The sequence below is a fragment of the Juglans regia genome, chromosome 2 (genome assembly GCF_001411555.2).
Source record: "Juglans regia cultivar Chandler chromosome 2, Walnut 2.0, whole genome shotgun sequence".
NCBI lineage: Eukaryota > Viridiplantae > Streptophyta > Magnoliopsida > Fagales > Juglandaceae > Juglans > Juglans regia.
The window spans coordinates 2,466,112-2,487,683 of NC_049902.1; the positions used below are offsets into that span (position 1 = coordinate 2,466,112).

Sequence of the window (21,572 nt, forward strand, 5' to 3'; positions counted from 1 at the left end):
AGATTTATAGCAAAACCAGAAGATGGAAACAAAACAAAAAATGACAAATGGATGGCATGTTCAAGTTAATGCACGCAATCGCATGCATGGAGCAGAATGGTATAGGTTGGCGTACTGGCATAGAGCATACGTTATAGATTCTCTTAGAGACAAATTTATGGTGCAAATTCAAGTAACTGATCGAATACTTGCAAACATTGGTACGTACTTACTGATCTACAAACATTGCCAATCTCAAGTGCTTGAAATTTTGGTCTGATCTACAACTTCCAAAACAATTTGATCAAAATGTACTTAATTTGTAGTACAAATTTAAACACATTCCCAAGATCAGGGTGCTAAAAGATCAAAACTAACAACCACGTACGTATGCTTGCTAGCTAATCATGCAATCAATCTCCATCCCAATTAGTCAAAGAAACCTTAGGTTTCATTTGCATTCAGATGCCAATTACTAGCAAAGTCCATCAGTTCATGCAGCTTCCAATATAAAGGCATACCATCATCCATTAGTTAAAACCCAGATCACAAACAGTTTAGGGTAAGAAAATATCCTCAGATTAGCATTGGTAGCCAGGGGGTCTCTTTAAAACCTAGCCAGTAGTATAAGATCAGCATTTAAACTGCCTCCGAATTCTTCCAAATTTTCAATCCGTTTCTCAATTTTGTAAGTATTCCTTCAACTTTCAGTTACTTAAATTTGCACCATAAGCGATAGAGAATCCTTAACGCTCAACACAAACATATGTGTACTCTTTGTGTGCATCCATTTGTCACTTACACCGTACATAGATAGAGACGTTTGATCTTCTCTTCGTTTCTCGAACGTATAGTTTGTTACAGATAAGAGTTTGAAAAAATGAAATATATTTTATTAAAAATTACAATCCGAAACAAAACGAGGATAATGCATTGGCAAGAGTGTTAGATCGATCATAAGGAGATTGTGAGATGGAAAGTCGTCCTTCTGTTTATATTTTTGTTTCCAATATCTTTTGGGTTTTCTCTGTAAAGTCAACTAAAAGGAGATTGATTATTTGCAACAAATATTATGTTCTCGGTCAATCTCATATCCTTTACGATCTTATCAGAAACAAAACATGTTACAATATTCTATTGTCTGTTTACATAAATAAATGCCATGAGATAAAAATTAAACAAATTTCATTCATATTCAAAACTACCAGCTGATTCAAATGGATAAAATTGTGAAATGACCGGAATAGACCGAGATGTTCGGAACAAGCCAAAATAGGATAAAATTTAAAGCAAAACGAAACAAGGAGGTACGTAATGGTTAAACAGATGAGATCAACAACTTCATAGGATATCAATGAGCAGCATACTAAGGCCGCGTCTAATATAGTTTTATCTCATCTCATCAACTTTTTTAAATTTTAAAATAATAATAATATTATTAAAAAATAATATTTTAATAATATTTTATTCAACTTTTAACGTTCATCTAAAACTATCTTATCTCTTCTCACTATCTAAAAGGGGCTAAATATGTTCCACGTGACAGCCTAATTGTGAGTTTCTCGAAATTTTGAAGTAGTATCAATTTTGCTTGAGAATTGAAAACTGAAATCTCAAATTATAAAAACGTAAAAACCCAAATACTGATTTTGCAATTAAGCTGGATTTACCAAAATTAGTTTCATGTTAGTTATCGGGTACGTAGCTTTGTTTCCTCTAAATTATCTCTGTCCTCATAATATGTTAAATAAAGTAAACAGAGTCGCCATATTCCACAAGAATCGAGCAGAGAGAAATCATTAATAATTACAAAAATAAATTGGAAAATTGCTTTCTTTTTCTAATGTACATGAATTGCTCACAAGGGGATCCACGGAAATCATAAGTGGATCGTGGATAGCCTTTTCACAAATAGATTGAAATTGTCGTCACGATCAAGCATGCTGATCCTCACATACTTGGGGCTAACCCCAAAGTCCTTCCCCCCTCGAGTTAATATCTTGTGGCCTTGTAAGAAGCTTTCGCAGTCCTCTATATCAACCTCACATTTCATCCAAGCGAAAGCTGCGAAGTATATAGAAGAACATGAGTACAACTCGATGACATCAACCTTACTAGAGTAATTTATGATATGCATCCGTCTAGGATCTCTTGGTGGGTTGTGTTGTATTACCAGGTTGAGGCTCTGACACCCGATTCAAAAAAGTGCAGAATGCAGGAGGAAATTCGGGTAGACTAAAACTTCCTCTGTGTTCGACCGCCTTTCTCAACAGCTTCCACCTCTCTGCCATGAGCTGGTAGCTGAACTCAAAGAATGATTCATCTTCTTCCGAGTTGCCAGCAGCATCCTCAGAACTATCAGACACAGCTTTGAGAACCTTGGCTGCCCGGAGCTGTGAATCCTTTGATACGCCTATTGTGTTGAGCTCAATGAATTTGGTCATTCTTCTCGCAACCTCTTGGTCCTTAACAAGAGCCCAACTGGAAAATGTAGAAATGATAAGTTTCGAAATAGAACCATTTCAACACAGTTTATACTACCATCACCCCCTTGGGGAATTTGTAAGAAACAGCTTGCAACATGGTTAGGAATAGTCTGTTCCCACAGAAGTGTTTGACTTGAATGTCGGATTATAGAACCAGAAGAAATCAAATACATCGGATAACAGGATTATTATCTTCATATAATTGGCTTACCCAATCCGCATCCCTGCATGGCCAGTGCTCTTTGAGACAGTGAATAGCATTATCTCATGGTCCGCGGGGGAAGATATTGGAGTATATTGTGGCCAGTAGTAGGCAAGGTCATGAACCAATATCCCCTCACTTTTGTTGACCACGGATCTCCTCACATCGCCATCAGGGTTGTTGGGGGAAGTGACAAGTTCGATATAAGGCCCCTCCTTATTGAAGCTCTGTGCATCTCCCACCCATTTGTATAGGCCTGACTTGAGGCAATCCGTCATAGATGGGTAGGACTGCAAGGAACTCCCAGGTTAACCACAAATGTCTAATAGGCCGATCAATTATTAGGTTTAAAAGGAAGAAAATAAAAAACAAAGAACATATTATTTGCTCATTATCTGCACACATGAAGATTTTTCACCAATGCAGAATACCAAGAAAAAAAGCTGGTATCTTTAGGAAAATATAGAAAGTCCTTTTCTTTATTATTCTATGGTCCAGAAGAGGCTATTATTACAAATGTTTAGTGGCTCCAGGTCACTAAATTCAAATCGATTGAATCCAAGAGACAGAAGAAAGAAGATGGCACACAAGGATATATGTGTGTTTATCTAATTAAGATTATTGTTTACTCCAAAATGGTCCGGAATTCAGAGTAGTCTAATTAATTGTTTATACTTTACTCCAAAATCTGCCAGCATCTTGCTTCTTATTGGGCTAACATAAATGAAAAAGATATGGACTTGATTTTTCCATCATGTAGTTCCATGTATGTGGACAGGACACCTGAATAATCAAACAAATTGATACCGATGCAATGTTCCTTATTCAGTTATCCATATCAAACATGTTACTTTAAGTAGATAGCAGACAGTGCACATGACAGAACACACCAAACCCTATAGATGGGACTTTTTGTTTCTGGGTAAGACCCTATAGATGGATTTATTACGAAATAGAGTTCATATACTTTCCATTAATAATGAGGGGTAATTTGAGGTTAAAGTACAACTAAGGAATTCTTTCTTTTGATATTTTTTTATGGATCTCAAGTGCAAAGAGTATTTGAACAACTATTTCAAAGATGGATTTCAACAAGGTTCATCCTATCCAGTTTGGCACATGCACATATGCAGTCTCCATGTGCATTTGTAAGGGCTTATTGGAATTGGGTCCTGTGTGATCATGCAATGGTGCAAGGATGAGGGAACAGAAGGTAGGCAAGCATAAATGGAGTGGACTACACATAGTGCAGAAAATAATTGAGATGCCGAAGTGTAATATTAAATTAAAGTGGTGAAAATTGTGGTAGTGCAGGAGAAAAAAAATGGCATGCTACGACCAATATTTCAGGCGATGTTGGACAAGGTCAACCATATTATTATATTATTCCATTACTGCAAAGAAGTTCCAAAAAGGGAATATAAGCATGCGCACTTGTAAAGAGATCACATTAAAAAATACAGGAATAAACCTTCCTTTCTGTTTGCCAATTGGATTCTCTAATAAGCATATTGACAAATTACTATTGAATTAACAATACAACACTCACCGAGTAGTATGGAGCTTGAGATACCACGCTAATTGGTTCAGATGCATTGTGGGGAGAGAGAGCAAACAGAGCAGCCAAATATAGCTGAGATGAACCTGTACCAACGACAATGTGACGACCTTCAGTCACAGCATTTCCCACCACTCTGTGCACCCTGACCACCTCTTTGGCAAACTCAGGCTCCAAAAACCAGCAAATGTTGGTCACATCAGAGAAGTAGCTTATATATTGCCACCCTGGGATCACAACTGTGGCTTTGTCTCCCATTTGTCGCCAGTATCTTTCGAACATGATCGGGTCACCCCTATTGAAGAGCAACAAACATTATAGAATTAAATTAGCATCTTTCTTAAGTACATTGTTGGTCCTCGTTTTCATCATACTATTGTCCTTTCTGGGTAATAGTTTATTTACCATGTTGCATATAAGAAAATGATTGATATTTGATACAGCACAAGTTTTCAAATAGCAAACAAATTAAGTAAGCATCAAAAAAGAAAACAAATGAAGTCAACTGCACAACACAAATATTATATAGCGTTTGTTTGCAAGGAAAAAGTTGAAGGCATCATAAAACTTGTAGAAACTGTCATTAACAGGAGAGAAAAATGTTAGAAAATGTAAAAAAAAGGGGCCACTGCAAGGAGAGGGGGGGTAGAGGTATAGTGTCTCAGAGATTTCTACATTTGCATGGGGTAGGTAGGAACGGGAAGGCAGCATAGGATTAGTGGGTCTCTATAAATCAGCACTCAGCAGATCAATGATTAGAAAGTAAGCATATCTACATAGGATGGATGAATATGCTGTGCTATATATGTGCCAACAGGTAAACACCAAGAGATATAGGTTATGTCTACAGAAAACCCCACAAAGGGTTAAATCCAGGGATTTTTTTCCCCGTATAGGACTAAAAGAAATCGTGGGCGGCTTAAAAGTTATTTAGATCTCAGACAGCCACGGGGCACTTTAGTCCAAATGAATGCTGTGTGCACAAAGCCAGATGGCTCCCACAAGCATGCACTGCAGAGTCTGCATCTACTTCCAAGGTCACAATAGTGCCTTTGACATGCACCTAGCTTGCGGGTCTCCGACATCCTATTAAAATGTTAATTTTGTGCAATTTGAGATCCACAACTTAGGTACATATAATGACGTGTTGGTCAAATGTCAGTGAGCACTAAACCTATGGTGCAACTTATGATCTAGCAATAGCACCTGCACCAGCACCAGCACCAGCACCAGCAACCCTTCGACTTTGGAGCAGATAAATGACAAAAACAGAGTCATTGAGGTGTAAAGGGGCTCCCCCACACCCTCACCATCAGCCATGGAAGAATCCCATCCAACAAAAGACCTGTCCTTGTCTACAATCTATGCTGGCAAATTCCACTGCCGTTCAAGAAATTGATAAATTCATAACTCTATATATTTTTACTTACAACTATAATTTATCAACTATATTTTAAATGAAGCGAGATTTTATAAAATAATTATAATTTATCATCCTTTTGTCGAAAGAAAAATTCAATATATCAGTCATTATTTACTATTTCACACTCTATACTTATAAAAAAATATATATATAAATGTAAAATGTAAAAGTAAATAATAATTAATAAATACAATTTCTTCATAGTACTTATTTCTGGACAACGTTCAGAGACGTAGCAGAAGGACCATAAAGATTAAAGATGTCTAGGAAAAAAAAATGAAAGAAAATAATAATTACCCCCATTAATATTTGAGAAATATCACTGGCATCACCCCAGATTTCTGACATATCAACAAAGGACCCCTTAAATTGAGATTCCATAATTGCTTACCTAATACTTCCCCATCTAAAAAGCTGGCCAATTTTGGCTGTCAAAATAACAACAATGCCCCTGGCCTTTTTTTTTATTTTTTATTTTAAAATTTTCTTATCGAAAAAAAATTCAATCTTTTTTATTTTCTTTCTGCTCAGAGACTCGGAGAAGAAAAACGATAATTTCAAGGACCGGAAAAGAAAAATGAAAACTTCAAGAAAAAAAAAAAAAACATTCATGCTCTTACCTAGCGAGATTGATAATCGAGTCCCCACCAGGTTGAGCGTAAATTGGCGTAGTGGTTGCCGAGGTCGAGGAAGATGACAACGACAGACGCGTCCTCTGGGAAAGATGGCCATTCGGAGCTTCGAAACAGAGCCAGTTAAGGCCATGTTCCCTCTCGTACATGGTCCTCAAGATCAAGCTGATATTCATAGCCAGAGAAAGCAGGAACAAGTGCCTCATTGAGAAAACACTAGTGATTTTTATAGCCATGGAATTAGAAGAAACAGCGTATTGAAAGAAAGAAAGAAAGAAAAACCGTCTAGGAAAACAGAGTACTGGGCATCCACTGCTATGAGAGCTTGTTTTGAGTGAATGCAAGGCTGAAGGACAAAAACTGGAGTGACAAATGGATGGTGGAGTAGTTAATGCATGCAGAACAGGTTGGTGGTGAGCGTTACAGATTCTCTGAGTCTGAGCCAAGTAAGTTCAAGAAACTGAAATTGGAACCAATAGGCCTCGTTTACATTCACAATTCCTCTCAACTCATCTCATCATTACAATTTTTTTAAATTTCTAAACAAAATATAATAAATAATTTAATTTTTATTCTACTATTTATAAACTATTTCAACTCATCTCAACTCATCTATAATCTACTTATCAAAAAAAACTCATCTATAATCTAAATCACTCCTTAGAAAACTGAAACAGAGATTTTTTTGGAAGAACTTGAAGACAGACTGTTTTGGGACTTTTGGAAGGACTCCGAAACCCTGAGAAGGAATGGCTAATCTCTCAGATTCCTAGGGTTTCAAGAGCCCTTGTGCATGGAATTTTCATGGGTCTAATTGTGAATTTTGATCTACCCCGTAAAGATCTCCATACAAACCTTCACGTATTTTCAATGGTTGCCAAAAATAACGAAAATCGCGCGAATCCCCGACATGCTGACAGAACGCCTATTGCCACCATAATATTTTTAAAGCTTTCTCACGTGATTCAGAGGAAATTCACAAAATGATGGAGAAAAACAAAGAAAAAAGCTTCAACCCTAAAGCTTCATGCATTGGCATTTTTTATACTAAAGAATACCCAGAACTGACAAGTTGTGGAGAAGTTGAAATGAGCCGAGAGGATACGGAGCACCTCTTGGAATACTCTCCAACAGAAGATTTTATCAGGAACCAAGAAATCCCACTACGATTTTCCGAGAAAATTGCAGCTTTCCAATGGTAGATGACTAGACCTCGAAACACTACACTCCCCCACTGAGGCGAAGATTCACTGTTCCATTTTAAAAGTTTGAAAAAAAACAGATACTAATATATCTACTGTTATGGGACTGCGAGAAAAAGGTAGAGTTGGATTTTAAAAAAGAGTTTTCCTATCCAATTTCTATCATATTTTTTATTTTTTATTTTTTAAAATTTTTAATTTTTTTTTTAAACTTTTTTTGAATTTATTATTTTTAAATTTATTAATTATTCATATATAAATATTTAATAAAAAAGAAAATAATAAAAATTAAAAATAATATAAAATATAAAATGTTAAGAAATTAAGAAGATTTTTTCTCGTCGTCTCAGTACAACAGTACAACAGTATGCATTTCGTTTTCTTTTTTATCTCTCTCTTCCTCCTTTTATCTTTCATTTCTTTTCCTTCCTTTCTCTAAACATTTTCTGTTATTTGGCTAAAACTTTATTTCCGATCTCTTAGATAAGATCTTTATCGTTTTTGAGCCGTGAACATGTTGAAGTTTTTGATTTGGACTGGGAACCATAACAGAAAGAGATGGTGTCATGGTAATCACAAACCGGTGAGAGAGACAGTTTTTCTGGTAAACTACTTTGTTCCCAGGTTAAATTTTGCTGCCTCAAAAAATTAACTTCATATATTTATATATATATATGATAAAATTGAGTTATTCTCTTGTTCCATTTTTTTTTCTTTTAATTCAAATTGGCATTTTTTTGGGTTATTTCAATACATATTTATGCTAATATATATGAAAGTCTATGTATTAAATATATCGAGTAGCGCTATTTAAAAGTCTTTATACCACACATTATTTACGTGGCATAATTTAATTAATAAGATTCAGATTTTAAAATTTATTATTTAACGTAAAAATCTTTAAATAGAATTATTCTTCGATAAATATAATTGCACATATATTTTATCTCATGATTGATAACATATATCACTTCATAAACTAATACTCCTTCATTGGACAAAATAGTGATCATTATTAAAATTGACTTTTTAACTCTTTTGTACATGTTGAGATATATACATGATATGTTGTAAAATTAGTCAAGTGGTGGATTACATGAAGGAAACACCAAGATTTTTTGGTTCTAGTCAAAAATTTCTTTTTCTAGGCATCGAGAATTTGGGGATTTCAACCTCTAATATCACGTGAGCCAAAAGGGCGTTGACTTTTTTTAGTGTTTTTTTTTATTCAAGTCATGCACACAAATAATTCACTAAGAAGTGGTGGCCTCAATTAGAAAAAAGTTTTGACCAAATGGGCAAACCGATTCATGTATCAATATAACATAAATGATTAGAATAATAATCGTTTGTATCAATGGGTCAACCCAAATGGAGTTAAGTTGACAAATGTAATCATGGCAAATTGTTGTTTATACCTTCATTTTCTCAACATATCTATGTACGTGGATCTTAACTTTTTTAAATAGAGGATAAATGGTGCTTGCTTCATATGAAAAGAAAAAGAAAAGAAAAGCAAAGCATTTTGTTTTCATCTAAGCAAAAAGATCGAGTAGAACATTTTGCTTGTCTCCTAGGTATCACTAGTGATATATCATGTCAAATAGGTGATGATGGATTTTAGCTGGAGTTTATGTCATTTTTCAATAAATGAATAAAAGTTGGAGTTTCTGTCATTAGCTGGAGTGATATATCATCTCAGAGATGAGTTAAGATGATTTATGAATAGTAAAATAAAAATTAAATTATTTATTATATTTTTTGTGAGAATTAAATAAAGTTGTTTTGAAATTTGAAAACGTTGAATTGTTTATTATATTTTGTATGAAAATTTAAAAAATTTATAATAATGAAATGAGATGAGTTGAGGTAGGTTTTGAATACAAACGAGACAGTCTCAAAATATTTATTTCTATTCGTGCAAATCTTTTGAAAGAGTACTGCTAGCGGGCTATCCAGCGGTTATTGCTGGTCGTACCACTAGTGTATTAAAAAAAAAATTCCTCTCATTTTTTTCAATATCCTTAATCATTAAGAAAAAAAAACATAATTTCATTAATAGTCAATTCCTTAACTATTCAGTAAAAAATTAAAAATTAAAATAATCGAACAGTAACTTTGAGGGGCTCAACTAGCATTTTCCTTTTCGAAAAATATTAAATATTCAGTCAATGTTGCTTTGGGATGTTTATTTGGGTACCAAACAAGGAATAAAGTTGAGAGGGATGATACATATAATTCCTCGAGTATAAATAGTGTGGACCTCTAGCTGATTTAGGGTCCACAAAATCAGCACTCGTACAAAGCAAATTTCTTAAGCATTCAAACCCCAGGGACCATGTAGGTGTGTGTTTTTGAGAGCTCAGTTATGGTTATCTCGAGAGGATTTAGGACTTTGGTTTTGAGAGGGCTCACGACTCATGAGCATGCTTGCCTTCAAGGCAGCTGGTCTTCTTCTCCCTCTTGCTGAAGTGGTCCTTTTTATATGAGAAAAAAGAAAGGGTCTCTGTTTCTCGAGGGTGCACTGCACTGCACTGCACACACATTAAGGAGATGGTCCTTGTCAAGTAGCAACATATACCCACCCAATCACGTTGAAGTGGGCCTTTTGGCAGATGATAAGGCTAGACCATAATGGGGCTGCAAAACGTCAGTTTTAACTAAACTACTTTAGAAAAAGGATGATGCTACAGCAGAGTGGTCACCGATCAATATATATTTTTAATTTTAAATATTATTTAAAAAATTTTAAAAAATACAAATTCATTAAAAAAATATTTCCTTAACTATTAAATAATTCAAAAATATCAATTCAGCGACTTTTATAAAATATTTTTAAATAAAACATTTCACTTGACAAAATAGTCTGCAGCTTGATTTATTTCATAGTACATGATGGACAAGAAGGCTACATCTATCATTTACATTGCCCAGTTATGTTTTTGAAATAGGCTATTTAGTTAGAGTTTGGCTCATTTTTCAATTTAAGATTTTAAAATTTTTTAAAAATTAAAGAAAAAAAATACAAACTCGGGAAAAAATATTTCCTTAACCATTAAATAAAAAAATATCAATTCTGGACAGATAATTTTCCCTTCAAAAATCATTGCGACCTAATTACAATGAGATTGTTATTTTCTTTTCTTTTCTTTTCTTTTCTTTAAAAAAAAAAATAAAAGTTGAAAGTATTATGTAATTTTAATAATAGTAGGCCTTAGAAGAAAATTGTGGTCAATCAATCCTCTTGAGAGTTATAATACAAAATCTGAAAATCAAGATATCAAAACCATGACCAAAAACCTTATTTTTATATTAAAAAAAATTAATTTGTAAATTTATTTTTATAATATTTTTTTATCTAAAACATTCCTCTTGACGAAATTGTCTGCAACTTGATTTATCTCATAGAATACATGAGGACAAGACAGCTACGTGCATGTTTAGGATTGCATTGAAAAATATTACTTATAACTTCAAAGTTTATAACTTATAATTTAAGTAATAAATTCTATTATTAAAAAGTTATTTATTATTTAGTAACTATATGTTTAAAGTACTTTCAAACATATTACGTTTATTTAGAAATAAATTAAAAAAATGATTTTTGAGGTATAAATGACAATTATTTGAATTTTTAAAAATTATAATTATATCATTAAAAGTTTGAAATTTATAATTATCTTAAATTATATGGACATTTTCGTTTATTGATAGTCTTTTTAAAATTTGAATTACATTCAGCATTATCCGAAAAAGTACATTTGATGAAAAACATCAAAATGATATTTTTCCTCAAACATAATTTTTCAATTTATTTGAGATTAAAAGTGTTTTAATATGTAACACTCAAATAATTTAATTCTTCTATTAAAGAGCTTTTAAGGATATTTAAGTACTTCTTAAAACTCCTACCGCAATCCCAAACAGTCACATCTATCATTTACATTGTCCAATTATGTTTTTGAAATAGACTATTTAGTTAGAGTTTGGCTCTTTTTTTTTATTATTGGCACCGGGTGTTCGAGAATAGCATCCCGACTAATCTCGAAGGGTCACAGGCCCTCAATAAGGAGTTTTTGGCAAGTGCATCTCGAGTAATTCAAGGAAAAAATCTTCAATCCGATGACTACTATAGATTGTTTGCATCCAAGGAGATTTGAACCTCATAGCTGAGGGTAGGGTTGAAATCTGACGTATTTGATGTAGTTTTGATCCAAAACCGACGCCGCACCGACGATAGCTGGAGAGCTTCAGAACAGGCTGATTAGGGTAGAGAAAAATGGCATCTTCAGTGTCGACGTGAGTCGATGCAGTTTTGCGATTTGCCGTCGGCAGCAAGTTATGAAGTTGCAATTGTAGAAGGAAGAAAAAGACGATAGAAGAAGAAGAAAAAGAAGAAGGGAGATTTATTAAAACTAAGCCAAACGATGCGGTTTTACCTTTTTTTTTTTTTAATAAAACTTATAGTTAAAACAACGTCGTTTCACTTACATGTAAGTGAAACGACGTTGTTTTATATACGTATAATTTAATATATATATATATAATCGAATGGTTCGACGGCTTAGGTTTGGTTCAGACCGAAATCGAGCTAGCTAATATTGGTTTACTTAATTTTATATCGCCGGTAGACCGGTTCTCTGCCGGTTTCAGACTCCGGTGGCCTGTCCGCAATGGTTGTTCCTGTCGGTTTATGTACAGTCCTTCCTGAGGGTAAGCATACCCTCAAGTCCAAGGCATTTACTACTTTGAGGTTTGGCTCATTTTTCCTAGAGTTTCATACATTTATATCTTTATTATAATATCTTACATTGAAATAGAAAGATGGTAAATGGAATTTCTCATTATTTGGACCATCGATATTATCACTCTCTATAATGACTAAAAATTGCTTGAATTATAACATTGACTGACTAATTATAACTCTTCTTGAATAATTATAATGTCCTGTCTTTCATTTAAGAGTTTAATCCTAAAATTTACAGTTTTTGTTCAATTTCCTATCTCTCATTGTGCTTAAATATGATGTTTCCCAAACACCCTAGGATTTATTCAAGTCAAGCTCCTCCTGTCAAAGAGGTAACGTGTGAAGAAAAGTCATGACTCGTGGGTGCTTGAATCCCACTCCGAGGGTCCCTCTAAAATCAATGCAGAAAAACGACACCTGTCAAAGGCCCATCAAATCAATAGATAGCCCCAAAAAGAAAACAACAGACCATTAAAGTTACAAACAAGAATCATGGCACTCTTCAGATTCATGCATTTGACATGGGCTTTCATATCATAATATACAACATATCTTTGGAAGGAAACACAGATTTTCTATATTTCTTCAGCAAAATTTACGGGTGTTTCCCCCGCACTACCTTCTTTTTATCAAGCTTTATGCATATAGGACAAATCATCCTGGTATCCCTTCCCAGAGAGGCACAGCTTGTGAAATACATATCATATGCAGTTGATTGGCAGCATTCATGCCACATGATCCTAGTTGACTGTAAAGGGTTTCATATAGGCCGGGCGCTGATGAAGACCAGACACCATTCCAATTGACAAGAGAACTTTTGACCTCCAGAAATAGTCAACAAACATGCTCAGAAACTTTGAAGCCACCCTGATCGAACACAGGAACAGAAAAGTAAGCAGCTACATTCACCAACATAAACATATACGATAATACGAATACATTTTAATATACGTAGTAACCAAAAAGGAAGTCATCTGCCAAACCTAAATCCAACCAGACATTGCAGGCAACAACATACATCATCTGCCAAACCAACCGCTCTGTCCCGCCTCCCTGCTTCTCGATTATTCATTAGCATATCAAACATACATCATCTGCCAAACCTACCGCTCTGTCCCCCTCCCTACTTCTCGACTATTCATTAGCATATCCAACATACAAATCATCTGCCAAACCTACCACTATCATGTCCCCCTCCCTGCTTCTCGATTATTCATTAGCATATCAAGCACCACGTTGAGTTCCACTGATTGCCCAATGTCTGTCAATTTCCTCACTGTTATTCTCACCGACCCAGTCCCTACCGAATCCCATTGCTACAACCTTTGACGACATTATCTCCGGTTGGTATTCTGTCTCCTGTCACACCAGAACCTGTTCCTCCCTCATCCAAACTGGAGGCCATTTGTAGGCATGCGGTAATATTTCCACAGTTAGCAATAGTGCATGCTTGACCCAAGCATTAACGCAGTCTGGATCACAAGGCCCGCCTGGGTGACCCTGTTACCAGTGGCGGACCAGGAATTTATTTTAGAGGGTCAAGCAAAATTAAAATTATAATTAAATATTTTTTGCTCTATTTCTATATACTTTTTTCTGCGGTATAGAACAATATGATATTAAGATCTAATATAAAAATAAAATACGTTTAATACAACTTATATATTAAAAAAGCATATGATATGTTAATAATAATATATCATTGAAATAACATAAAGTATAGGTGTTCAACCGGATACTGGACCGAGTATCCGGGTATACCCGGCTCGGAAACCGGATTTCAAATCCGAACCGGGTTTCGGCCCGGATATACCCGGGTTATGACCCAGGCCGGAATCCGGATTAACCCGAGTTTTTTTTTTCTTCTTCTTCTTCTTCTTCTTCTTTAAGTCCATTTTTCAGTTTAAAAGCCTTTTTTTTTTTTTTTGCCTATATTATATTAAAGACTATTCAAGAAAAATACATGTTGAAGAGCTTAATTCCCTTTATGTAAAAGCCTAAAAGCCTTTCTTTATTAAAAGAAAATGTTGAAAATCATAATTTTTTATAAAAGCCTATATTTTATGAAATTCTTTTCTAAGTCAAGTTAAAAAGTATAATACTAACATTGTCAAGAATAATAAAAATATATAAAAATTAAAAATTAAAATGCATGCAATCCACTATATATTACATTATTTGTTATTTATACATTACATTACAAAATATAAAATTACAAGATATGAATTACAAAATCATTAACTTAGTCTTCCATCAATGATTTAATCTCACACCGAGTAGCAACTTCAAGTGATCTAACTAACTGAAAGAGATCCTGCAAAAAACTAAAGTTTTGAATACTTAGAAAATCTATGTAGTCTTTTAATCTCAAACCAAATTGTAACGCCAAAATTGTTGATGAGAACAAAACTCACCTTGAGATAAATTCCAATTCTTCTCTTTATGGAACAACAAGATAAATTACAATTCCAATTCATCAGAAACACTAGATAATTAAAGGAAGACACTCAAATAATAAACCAAATATGGCAATCCAAAGCTTTTGGGAAGAAAAATGCTGCCACTAAACAATACATTTGATCTCTCACATCATGCTTAAAAAGGAATTCCACGTCACCACACTTGGACATGTTTATGCCAAGTAAACAAAGATTCCCCTTCAAGTTCAAGGTGATGTTGCATTTCATATCATATAAAGAAAACAATAGAAAGTAAGACCCATGACACTGAAGTAAAGAAGACCGAATCAGGTTTACCACTAACTGGAACAACAAGAAAAAAATTATCCTTCCCACCCAACAATCTAAGCTATGATGAGGCAATGCAAAATTGAACAAAAAAAGAAAATTAATTAGTTACTAAATGTGGCAGCATAATAATATGCTCCAGAGCAAGTAGCATATTAGTGAGCAAGGAGGCTCAGTGCATCACATAAATTACATTATTATAAAAGAAGGCATAAAACTATGGAGTACCAAGGAAATTCTTGAGCTTATTAGAGCATAAAGCAATGAGTATCAAGCATAAAGTATAAAGCAAAGCAGAAGTTATATCAATTAATAGAAGAGAATTGACAAATGAGCCAAGGAAAAGAGCTAATCTCTATAAAAAGTTTCTTTAAACTTAAAAGCTCACAATATTGTAACTTGGACCGAGAACACACTGCCATTAAAGTAGCTCTAAGAAACAGAGGAAAAAAATGGAAACATGTTAACAACCATCCAATCTAATGACAACCAAAATTATATTTGTGAGTTTGAAACCACAAAACTGAAGAAAATAACATTAAAAAATATTCAGAAATCAAATTATATTCTCTGCCAAAAATATCTTCCTACCATATGTAAAGGGAAAAACTACACGATAAACCAAACAAATATGTTATAAGAAACTGGGTTCAACATCATCTAAAACTAATGCCCACGATCCAGATCTAAAAAACCCAAATCCAAATCTTATTAGGAGACTCTGTGGTTATGGATATTTTTACTCTTCTCCCTTCTAGATCTCACAAATCCAGATTATTCCATTCAAACATTCACATCAAAATAAACCCAAAATCAACGAAGAGAACAAAAACTCAGTTGCAAAAAGCAAGCCAAGACCATAAAAAACAACAGACCTAGCAAAATAATAGCATATAACAGACCCAAATAAAGAAATAAAACCCCACGTTTAAAAACAAACCCAAAACAAATTCTAATCCATTCCCACATGCTTACAAATCTAAAACATTGTCAAAAAACACAGATTTGGAAGTGTAAAACATGGGTTTCGAGGATATTTCCTAAAGAAGAATATACGAACCTTCGGTTTGTCAAGAAGAACTAACACAGAGACAATATTTCACAACCCAAATCGAAATAATAGCACCAACACAGAGTGAGTATGTGAAATGGAGAAAAACTAACCTTGGTCGTAGAAGTCGACGACGGCCACGAGGAACAGATCCTCGATCGGCAGAGGAAGAGTGACAGGTGCTAGGGTTTCAGCATGAGATAGAAAGAGAGAGAGAAGAAGACGACGGAGCCACAAGTAAGAAACTCGAAGAGAAGAGAGAGAGAGAGGGGACGGATGAAAGCTACACCTAAGAAAGAAGATGAACTGCAAAGAGAAACTCGAAGAGGGGAGAGAGAGGGGGGACGGATGAAAACTAAACCTAAGAAAGAGATGAACTGCTACTTGACGAAGAGACTTTTGTTTTTACGTATAAATGCGGATACCGGATTGGAAATCCGGAACCGTTTTAAGTCACCCACATCCGGACCGTATAGGTCCGGATTTTATAATCCGGATTTCAACCCAGGCCGGAAAAGCGGGTATCCGGGTTTCAGACCGGGCTGGAAAAAAAATCGAGCCCGGATGAACAGTCTTAACTGGTGCTATTATAGAATTTTGACAAATGTTTTAACAATATATTGACCAAAAATGCTTTTCTAAAATTAAAACTGATTAAATTATCTGATAAAACTGAGTAAAGAGTTCAAAAATTAGAGTTTTGAGGTTTAATCTATCAAAATTAGAGACAAACCGCAGTGACTATTTTAATGTTTAATCCTTTATAATATCAAAGATTTTATTCTCAGTATTGAGATCAAATGCGACATATATCATAGTTTTGCTAAGGGATAAAAGACCTTCTAATTAAGTTGGAGGTTTGGAGACATTGGAAGATAGTCTCATAACATCAAAGGGAGTACTTACTAGCTAGTATATATACATATATAATACTTCTGTTCTTCTAGTTCTATGGATCATACTAATTCTATGGCTCATATGTCTCACTACTTGTATCAGCAAATTCAATGACATAACATCTTGTAATAAGACGAGTGTTACTAATTCATCTATACTTGGCTAAAAATTTTCCCATCGAAGGAGCACTACTTGTATCAGCAAATTCAATGACATAACATCTTGTAATAAGACGAGTGTTACTAATTCATCTATACTTGGCTAAAAATTTTCCCATCGAAGGAGCATTTCCCAATGAAATCTTATCCTAGTTTGTCAGGTCACATAAGAGTAATGTCATTTCCAGAAGTTTTCTTTACATCGACCCATCTAAAGATCAATGCTTGTGAGAAAGAGAAGATATATAGAAAAAGAGGGAAGGGGGGGTGGATAGCCTGCACCTGCAGAGTAGACTTGCATTGTTTGAACTTCGATTACACCATATAACAATTAGCACTTATATTCTACGAGCCGCATCCTTTCTAACTCAAAATGAGTACTCAACTACTGATAATCTTGAGGATTTAGACCAGGTAACTTGCACAATGATCATCTTCTCACTATAACTATACTCAACAGCCATTCCATCAATCCTGCAACCCATTGGTTTCTCTGATGCAAACACTCTCAGTTCTCCACTTCCCCTCACTCCAACTTTTACCAATTTTTCTTCATCATCAATTTCAAGCGACTGAATTGCACCACCGGAGTTTAGCATGTTCACTAATCCGATTGGTGCAAATTGAATTGATTTATTCGATAGCAACGTCACTGGGGAAACAGTTAGAAGCTCAAAAGTAAATGGCTCAAGTGAAATGTGCATCCCCTGATCTGATGACTTCAAGAGCTTCAGTTTCTTTTCCTGGAAAATATATACAGCAAATATATCAACCTCTTTTATTGGAATTGGGTGTTCTCCATTGTTCCACTCGATTTCCCTGGGACTTGCCGAGCAGGTGACAGCGTGTGAAAATCCTGAGGCGCTTTTGTTACGCCTGGATTCAGGGCACCACCCTCCACCTTGACAGTTGAAGAGTCCTAGAACTCCCGTGTACTGTGGCATATTAGAGAACAAGCATTAATGTTAATTGACTAAAATAGATAGTAGTAGATCAGTCTCCAACATTAGAATATGTTTTGATCACATTCCATAGATAAACAGCTAGCTGAAACTTGGAAGAGGGTGATCTTCTTACTTTGTTAATGTTCCAAATCTTGAGCATTGTTCTCCCATCTTGTAGTGGATCTTCAAATAGGCAATCTCTAGTGGGAAGAGCATAGTATTGGCATCGCAAAATAGACCCATCAGGCAACACTAGGCTCTTAAGCAACTCAAAGTTGTGCTTTCCAACAGAGTCGCTTACATAAATCGGTCCACCAGAAATAGCCCGGGATGCGGCGTGGAACTCGGCACATGGGTGAGTAGATTGGAACATGTCCCAATCTGGGTGTATGAAATTCCCCATCCACAAGCTGTTGTAGGCACAGTGCACCATGTGACACCCTTGAAGCCAAAATGTCCCATTTGGATCCCCCGAGGGGTCAGTGCACCAAAAATCATCTCCTATATATATGCATTACAGGGAAAAAAGGGTTAATGTTGGATTCTATCATTAGTATCTCTAAAGATGGAAAACATCTGGAGAGAGATAGAGACATACCAACACGTCCAAGCGCTATGGCCTCAGTTCCAAGGAACATGAAGTCATTGCAGTGCTCCATGCTAGCAATGACACCATTTCCTTTGAAGTGTTTCCTAACAGAAGCAGTCAAGGCCTTGTAATAAGCTTTGGCCAGCTCAACCCGACCACCAAATTCCTCTGATAGCATCTCAAGCAACTGCAAACAACAAATACAAACATTAAACTCTCTCTAGCTATTATGCGAGGGGAACCTCACCATCAAGGCATCAACCCAGAGCAAAACTTCATATTTATTTCTCTGTCCAACAGAGCAAGAGTACATAAAACTCCAAAATAGGCCCAGTTAATTCCGAGAAAGCTCAGCACAGGAACCACGTCGGGGCCTTCTCGAATCGGTTTGTCAATTTAGCCTTTCAAGATCCAAATGTAAGTAATTAGATGGAGAAGAAAAGATTTTTATTAGCAACATATACTGTTCATGGAAGAGGGATGAGATCTTATGTTTCTTCCAGGGTTCACGAGGGTGACAATGAGCAACTTTGTCAGGTATTATATGTGAGATCTGGAGTTAATTTTGTTTACGGGTACTTTACAGCTAGCTGCAATTGTTTTTCGCATCAAAGTGAAAATTATACAGAGCTTTGTGCGCAAACATTTAATTTAATTCCTTAACCTCCGTTTAGATATAAAAATTATTTCATTTTATCTCATTTTATAATTATAATATATTTTTTAAAATTTTTATATAAAATATAATAAATAATTTAATTTTTTCAAATCTTAAAATAATAATAATATTAAAAAATAATATTTTAACAATATTTTATTTAATTTTTAATTTTTATTTAAAATAATATCATTTCATTTCACTAGTCCTGCTCTAATTACATGCACCTATATATATAACATGGAGTACTGTTGCAAATACTTCAATTTTCAGTACATATCCTTTATAAACTAATGCTTGGATTATTTTTTTCTAAGAATAGAACAAAATATTAAAAAATATTTTTTTCAACTTTAAATTTTAACTCTTTCGAGCATCATAAAAAAATCACTATGTAGTCACAACTAATCCATTGCACCGAAGTGATTTTTTTTTTTTTAGAACAGAAGCTACAGGTTTCCAGAACTTACGTGTATAACGTCGACCTTGACGCCGTCAATTCCCACCGACGCAAGACGCGAGTGAAGCCCCTCGTACATCTTGTGGACGAGCTCCGGTGGGACCAACCCCACCCCATTGTTCACGATCTTGTCCACCGCCAGATCTTCCATTGTCATCTTCAATCCCTCAGATAGCTTAGGAGCAATGACCCTACACTCCGGCATGCCTGGGACATTGGGTCTAACCCCACCCCAATACCCACAAAGTGCATGCCATACATACACATGCTCTACGCTCTTAAACTCTTCCTTAAGGTCCCTGACAAAGGCACCCATCCCTTTATCAGATGCCCCTCTAGATCTAGGGCTTTGGTAGCCCCTGAACTTATAATTTTCCTCAAACTTTATGAGCCTACATGGCATTTGTTCACCAGCAGCCGTCCGATTCATGCCCTCCTGATCATCGCTGATGGGGTCATCATCATGAGAAATGGACTGCCACCCATCATCAATCAGGACCATTCCTGGAGGGCACCCACCGTCCACAAGGCCCTTGACCCCTTCCCAAACCCCCATGGGATGCACTTTAAGGTAAAATGCATCCCAAGTGCACCAACCGAACTTGTCAACTATACCTGGTGGGGTTTTCTCTTCGAGAAGCCTAAAGGTTCCCAAGTGGGCCCTGATCACTTTCATGGCCTCCTTGACTAGATTATAAGGATCATCTCCCACGTGCATGTACAAGCAGCTCCTGAAGCTGGACGCGCAGACACGTGTGGAGCCGCTCTCCATGCAGACGTCCACGTTGTCATCAATCCCAGGTTGCAGAGATGCTCTGAATGGCCCCTCAATGAGTGGAAGCATGAGAACGTAGGGGCGCCCGAGGTCAATATTGTTCTCCAAAATCATCATCTGGGTCTCGTGTTCTGTATCCCCACCGCAGATTCCGGCCCAGTGCGTTGTCCACCAGACTTTGAACCTGAATATGCTCATGAATCTTATCCCCCTGAGCTTGCCGACGGGAACCAAGTGACGGCTCTTCGGCTCCTCAGCATCGAACCCCACGAAGCAGCCGACCATGTTCATGTTCTTGGTCTTTTCTAGAGAGACGTCAAAGGTTGATGACGAGGGTGTGGCCACAATGTTGAGAGGGACTTCAGTGAGAATTGGATGGCCACTAGCAAGAAAGTTTGATCCTTCCAAGGTTATGGACAAGGGTGCTATGTTGCCATCAAGGAGACGGTTCATTACCTCTAGAGTGTCTTTGCTTAAGCTCGGAGGCGCCATTGGAAGGACACGGGATCAGGTAGGTCTATGCAAACAAGATAGCTTGGAGGGAGGAGATCAGGGACAGCTAGATAGGTACTGGGGGCTGGAGGTAGTCATATAATTTGGTTTGGTGCCTAAACGGAGCGCTAAGGAGGGGTTTATATAAAACTTCGGATGTATGTTTATTTTGGAATCTCGAAGTGAAATATTATTGGTACGGAGGAAAAGCTTGGTCGTGATTTGCTCGAGCATGCATAGAAACAAGCTGCAAGTTGAAGTTTAGCTTTCGAGTAGGACATTCTAGATCACACTGTCGGCTATTTGTAGGGGGTGGGGTATAAATTATATATAATAATCATTTTTAGCTGTTTAATTGTGACTTCTTGATGATCCGAAATGAAGAAATTTATTTTTACAAATATATTTGCTTAATTATATACTATTTTGTTTTTTGAAAATTTGTTTATATATTATTCATGCATGTAACCAACCGGCCACAACTTATAATATATTATAAAGAGCTTGATCAGGTTGATCCCCTCCTACACTATTGCAATCCGATCGAGAGACCTAATTAATTTTCAAAAAAT

General features: G+C 35.7%; 2 protein-coding genes across 4 annotated transcripts; both read right to left on the reverse strand.

Moving 5' to 3' along the window:
- Positions 1–1,685: 1,685 nt before the first annotated feature.
- LOC109003845 (tryptophan aminotransferase-related protein 2-like) lies at positions 1,686–7,525 on the reverse strand. 3 transcript variants are annotated; one of them, XM_035686129.1, is made up of 6 exons: positions 7,136–7,525; positions 6,269–6,445; positions 4,217–4,520; positions 2,677–2,957; positions 2,153–2,460; positions 1,713–2,043 (listed from the first exon to the last, which is right to left on the reverse strand). In XM_035686129.1, the coding sequence occupies exons 2-6, from the start codon at positions 6,427–6,429 to the stop codon at positions 1,859–1,861; spliced, it is 1,239 nt and encodes a 412-aa protein (XP_035542022.1). In that variant the 5' UTR covers positions 6,430–6,445; positions 7,136–7,525; the 3' UTR covers positions 1,713–1,858. The 3 variants fall into 3 exon arrangements, with proteins under 3 accessions (XP_018837703.2, XP_035542022.1, XP_035542023.1); XM_035686130.1 differs by having other exon boundaries at positions 7,350–7,398; XM_018982158.2 differs by lacking the exon at positions 7,136–7,525 and having other exon boundaries at positions 1,686–2,043; positions 6,269–6,852.
- A 9,785-nt stretch (positions 7,526–17,310) lies between these two features.
- LOC109003847 (galactinol--sucrose galactosyltransferase-like) lies at positions 17,311–21,325 on the reverse strand. Its single transcript, XM_018982162.2, has 4 exons — positions 19,744–21,325; positions 18,625–18,802; positions 18,160–18,527; positions 17,311–18,017 (listed from the first exon to the last, which is right to left on the reverse strand). The coding sequence occupies exons 1-4, from the start codon at positions 20,998–21,000 to the stop codon at positions 17,451–17,453; spliced, it is 2,370 nt and encodes a 789-aa protein (XP_018837707.1). The 5' UTR covers positions 21,001–21,325; the 3' UTR covers positions 17,311–17,450.
- Positions 21,326–21,572: the final 247 nt, after the last annotated feature.